General features: G+C 52.2%; 1 protein-coding gene across 1 annotated transcript in view; it reads right to left on the bottom strand.

Annotated features, from left to right (window-relative positions):
• Nucleotides 1-2,925: 2,925 nt before the first annotated feature.
• The window catches only part of TMEM160 (transmembrane protein 160), a 6,404-nt gene continuing 4,924 nt past the window's right edge, over nucleotides 2,926-4,405 (bottom strand). The window contains exon 3 of the mRNA XM_025214304.1: nucleotides 2,926-3,705. Within this exon, the coding sequence (XP_025070089.1) occupies nucleotides 3,449-3,705 (257 nt within the window). The 3' untranslated portion in view covers nucleotides 2,926-3,448. The remainder of the gene's footprint in view (nucleotides 3,706-4,405) is intronic.

Below are 4,405 nucleotides of genomic sequence, written 5' to 3'. Positions count from 1 at the left end.
TCTTTAGGGAGCAAGGCCACAAGAGGAAGAGGCTGCAAACAGAGACAATTCCATTGGCTGCACTTAAAGAGGTGACCTAACACCCCGACTTTTAGCACTTATTAAATTAAATGATTTGTACAATTCTGTAAAGCAAAACCCAAGGCCAAGCCAGTCCCGCAACCAAACAATAGCACTTGTACGACGGATCCTTTGTCCCTGTAACCGTTGCTAAGGACCTGTGTTCATTTTGTTTTCCATTCCCGGTTGTTGGATGAAGTTTGGTCCATTGTTTACTGGGTGTTGTCGTTGCTGCTTCTTTCTGCAGTCCAGGAGTTCAATGAAAATAAAAAGGAGCCGTCAATTCGTTTCCCCACCTGCTAACGGGCCTTTTGGAGGCCCAGAACATTTCCAGCCTCTGAGTTTTCCTTTAATAGGGTTTTTTGCCTTTTGGTTTGATAAGCCAGATGACTTTTGGTTTAGTCAGGGCCTGCCACACGTTCAAATTAAACCAGCAGCTATAAAGTGGTTACACATTTTCAGGTACTACTGTTGTAGCCGGTGGGTTCTTCTTCTAGCTGGACGGCCATTTTTATGGCATGATAATTACTTTGCAAGTTGGTCAGTCTACATTCATTGATTTACCAGTCAATTGCGTAATATATGTAACGCGTGGCAGGAAGAACACTGAAATGAGCTGGGGAAAGGGTTAAATGAGCCATTTGAAGAGCATTCATTACAACAGATGAGTTTCCTCCCATTGAGCTAGAGCAAAAAGGAGCTACTGCATACCACATGCATCTTCTTTTGCCCCAAGCCAGGTGCTGAAAATTGGGGGTGTGCATTACATGCAAAGATGTCAAATGGGCCATGCTGTGTGTGTGAAAAGTCTGCAAAAGAGAAGACCGAGGGGGGATTTGATAGCAGCCTTAAACTCCCTGCAGGGTGGATCCAAAGAGGATGGAGCTGGACTGTTCTCAGTGGGAGCAGACAACAGGACAAGGAGCAATGGGCTGAAGTTGCAGCAAGGGAAGTTGAGGTTGGATATTAGGAAAAAAAATCTCTCAGCAGGAGGGTGGTGAAGCACTGGAACAGGCTCCCCAGAGAGGTGGTGGGATCTCCATCCTTGGAAGTGTTTAAGACCCTGGTCAACAAAGCCTTGGCTGGGATGATGTAGTTGGGGCTGGTCCTGCTTGGAGCAGGGGGTTGGACTAGATGTGACCTCCTGAGGTCCCTTCCCACTCATTTTCTATGATACTATGAAAAGCAGCATCTACCGCATGAATGGAAGGTAAAGTCCACATTCACTCAGGTCCCTGAGCTGCTGCTACTCAGTCACTGCAAAGAAAAAAAATCTTTTTTTCTTCCTTATGCCTGTCAAAGCCAGGGTACAGCTCTCATTCCAGGGCATGTTGTCCGTGCAAACATACGGTACCAGTGGTGGAAGACCAGGTCCCACCTTCCCACTGTTTTCATTAGAGACAGATTCACAACAGGATTGCAGCTAAAGAACAAGCACCTGGCAAGTCCCCTGGATCAAGGCTTTCCCCAAGAAGAAGGGCCACAAGATGCCCCAAGGAAGGCCGTACACTGGTGACACTTCACCAGCGCTTGCTACATAGGGAGACGAGACCGGCAGGGCCCACAAACCTGGGGCATTTATTCACAGAGCAGCCAGGGTGTGGGGGTTTTTACAAACAAGACCCTATCTCGAAGAGCTCACAGCACTGTTGGGATAGGTTGGCAATGTATAAAGAGAGGGGTAGAGGCCAGAGAAACCCTCAGAGAAGACATGCTAGGGGCATCCATGACTGATGCCCAGCGTTGAATCACTGCCAATGCAGGGCCCCGGGGGACACTGCCTCTTCCCAGAGAGGCTGTAAATCAAGGCACTGCTGCCTCTTGCTGGAGACAACCCAGTCAGTGCCTCTTCCTCCCTGGATGCAAGGAGGTTCTGGCTGGGCGGTTGCAAAGCTTTAGAGGAGGAAGGGGACGGCTCCCAGCCCAGCAGCCTACCGCAGAATGTGGAACAGTCGTATCCAGAAGAGTCTGGGGTCCCTGCAAGCCAATCCCAGGACAATAGGAGCGGGAGGGGGCAGTACCAGACCCCTGGCAACCAATCCCAGCAAACCGGGGGCAGTGCCAGGTCCCAGCCCCACCCCATTCACCTGGCGCACAAGGCCAAAAGGTTGAGCCTCACCAGCCAAGGCAATGATATGCCTTGGCTCACATAGCCTGTGAGAGGTTACGCTATGGGGTGGGAGACGGGGAAGAAGATGCTGGAGCAGCAGCCGGGCAGCCCAGGATCAGAGCAGGGTACAGGACAGGTCAGGCCTCCCGAGGCAACATGCAGAAGACTAGAGTAATGGATGAGTTGGGCTGGGGAGAAGAGAGATAGCTACAAGACAGCAGCATCTTGACTCAGTGCAAATTTCCAACCCATTTCTTCCAGCTTCCTTTGGCTGCATTGACAAGCTGAATGGGCATGTCCCCCACCCCTCCCCTAGTCACGTGGCCAGCAGGAAACCATTCCCTGCTAAACACCACACAAAAAACCCACCGGTTTCTTGTCTGGGAATAAATACTTTGCAGATCTGGAGACTCTCCACCAGGAGGCACTCAAAACTTTCAGACTATATGCACGCTACAGATGGGTAAACTGAGGAAGGTGGTAACAAACATTACTGCCTGGCTCAGGTCCTGGTTGGGAGAACCCAGCTCCCAGGCTGTGCCTGACTGGTCAGACTTGCTCATCAGATACGCACGGGGCAGATAATGGCGACTGGCACAGAGCCCACAGCTGGGCCTTTTCACAAGACAACTGCAGAGAGCCCATGGTGCAATCCAGGAGCCCTTATGGATGTCAGCGGGAAAGTAGCCTGTATGACAGAATCAGGCCAGGCGCCAGGAGGAAGGCATGCGTTTCATTCAGACACAGAAAGAGAGCACTTTTGTTCGGGCGTTTTTAATACAAACCTTAACTGATCTGGATGCAAAACAGGCGCAAGTGGCAGAGGCTGCAGCCTGGACGCATGATGACAATTCAATAGCGTAAGCCACACCAGAGTAGCGACGGGAACGATCGCAGCTTGGCGTTTCTAGGGTGCATCGCCCGATTCTGGCTGGAGGAGAGCCCGGACATGCAGGGGAGAAGGGAAAACTGGATCCCAGCCGGATGGCAACAGGCGCTTCCAGTCAGGAAACCAGGCCCCCACCGCTGCTCCCCTCATCTGCATTTCCCGCTAAGGGCCTAATTTCTTCTTGCCAATTCCCAAGGCCAACGTGAAGAACATTAAAACAAACACAAAGCAGCCAGCAGTCTTACACACTATGAGGCTGCCCTTTCTTCCTGCCCTCTGACACCAGCTGGATAGCGGGGCCTGGAGACAGACACTCGCGTTCAAACTCAGTTCCCAGGACGATGTCGAAAGACGCTTTAACAGGGTTGTCCCAAGCGAGACCGGGGCTCTTACTTGTCGGTCTTCCCATAGTCATCCTCCTTCTCCAGGTACTCGTTGCTGTCCTCATCCTGGATGATCTCCACCTCCAGGCGCCCGATGTAGAGGCAGATGGCGCAGAGCCAGAAGAGTGCTACCAGGGTGACTGTCGCGCCATTGAAGAGGGCCACGGAGAACGAGAGCATCATGGTGCGGCGCAGAAGGACGAGGCTGGACAGGTAGGACAAGCTGCCGTAGGACACGCAGATTCCCCCCAGGATGAAGAAACCTAGGGGAAAAGCAGAGTGGAGTGCAATTGGTTCACAGGGACGTGGATGGATTAGGCCACTGGTGCTCAGGCCCTGGTTTGTCAAGCTGCGTCATCCATTAACTGCTGCTCTCCCTGCTGCCAAACTTCCATACCTGAGAGGAAGCCTGAAGGGTGGAGGAAGGGGCTTTGCATACTATGTTGCGCAGGTGTGTGGTGAGGCCAGCACATGGGCTCCATCCATCAGTGCCTGGGTGGATCTGGGTGTGCAGGGTTGGGTGGCATGTGGCCAGATCAAGGCACGCGGGGTCAGCCAGCACGTGGTGGATCCAGACACGTGGCCACATCATAGACCAACCCTAGAACTTCCTAGACCTTCAAGGCTGGAGGCTGCAAGTGAAAGCGGAACAGGGAAAAGCCCTGCTCAGACCCCGCTCACTCTCCTTTCCAGCCTCTGCGTGACACGGGAGACTGGGCAAGGCGGACCTAGGGTCTGACGCAGGAAACGGCAGTTCTTATGTTCTTAATACTGCGCCACTCATCCAGCTCACAGCACAAGCGCTCATGTCCCGGCCCTGTCACATTCCAGCAAATCTGCTAAATACCTTGTCAACACAATCTCACACACTGAAAAAACACTGAATTCATGACAAGGACATAAGAAAAAGAAGATCCAGCTCATAGGGCTGGAAGATTCGTAGGAGTGTTGCATGAGTAAGAG

The sequence above is a fragment of the Alligator sinensis genome, unplaced genomic scaffold (genome assembly GCF_000455745.1).
Source record: "Alligator sinensis unplaced genomic scaffold, ASM45574v1 scaffold107_3, whole genome shotgun sequence".
Lineage (NCBI taxonomy): Eukaryota > Metazoa > Chordata > Crocodylia > Alligatoridae > Alligator > Alligator sinensis.
The sequence above is the reverse complement of the archived record's forward strand: the minus strand, read 5'-3'. Positions and strand labels throughout refer to the sequence as shown.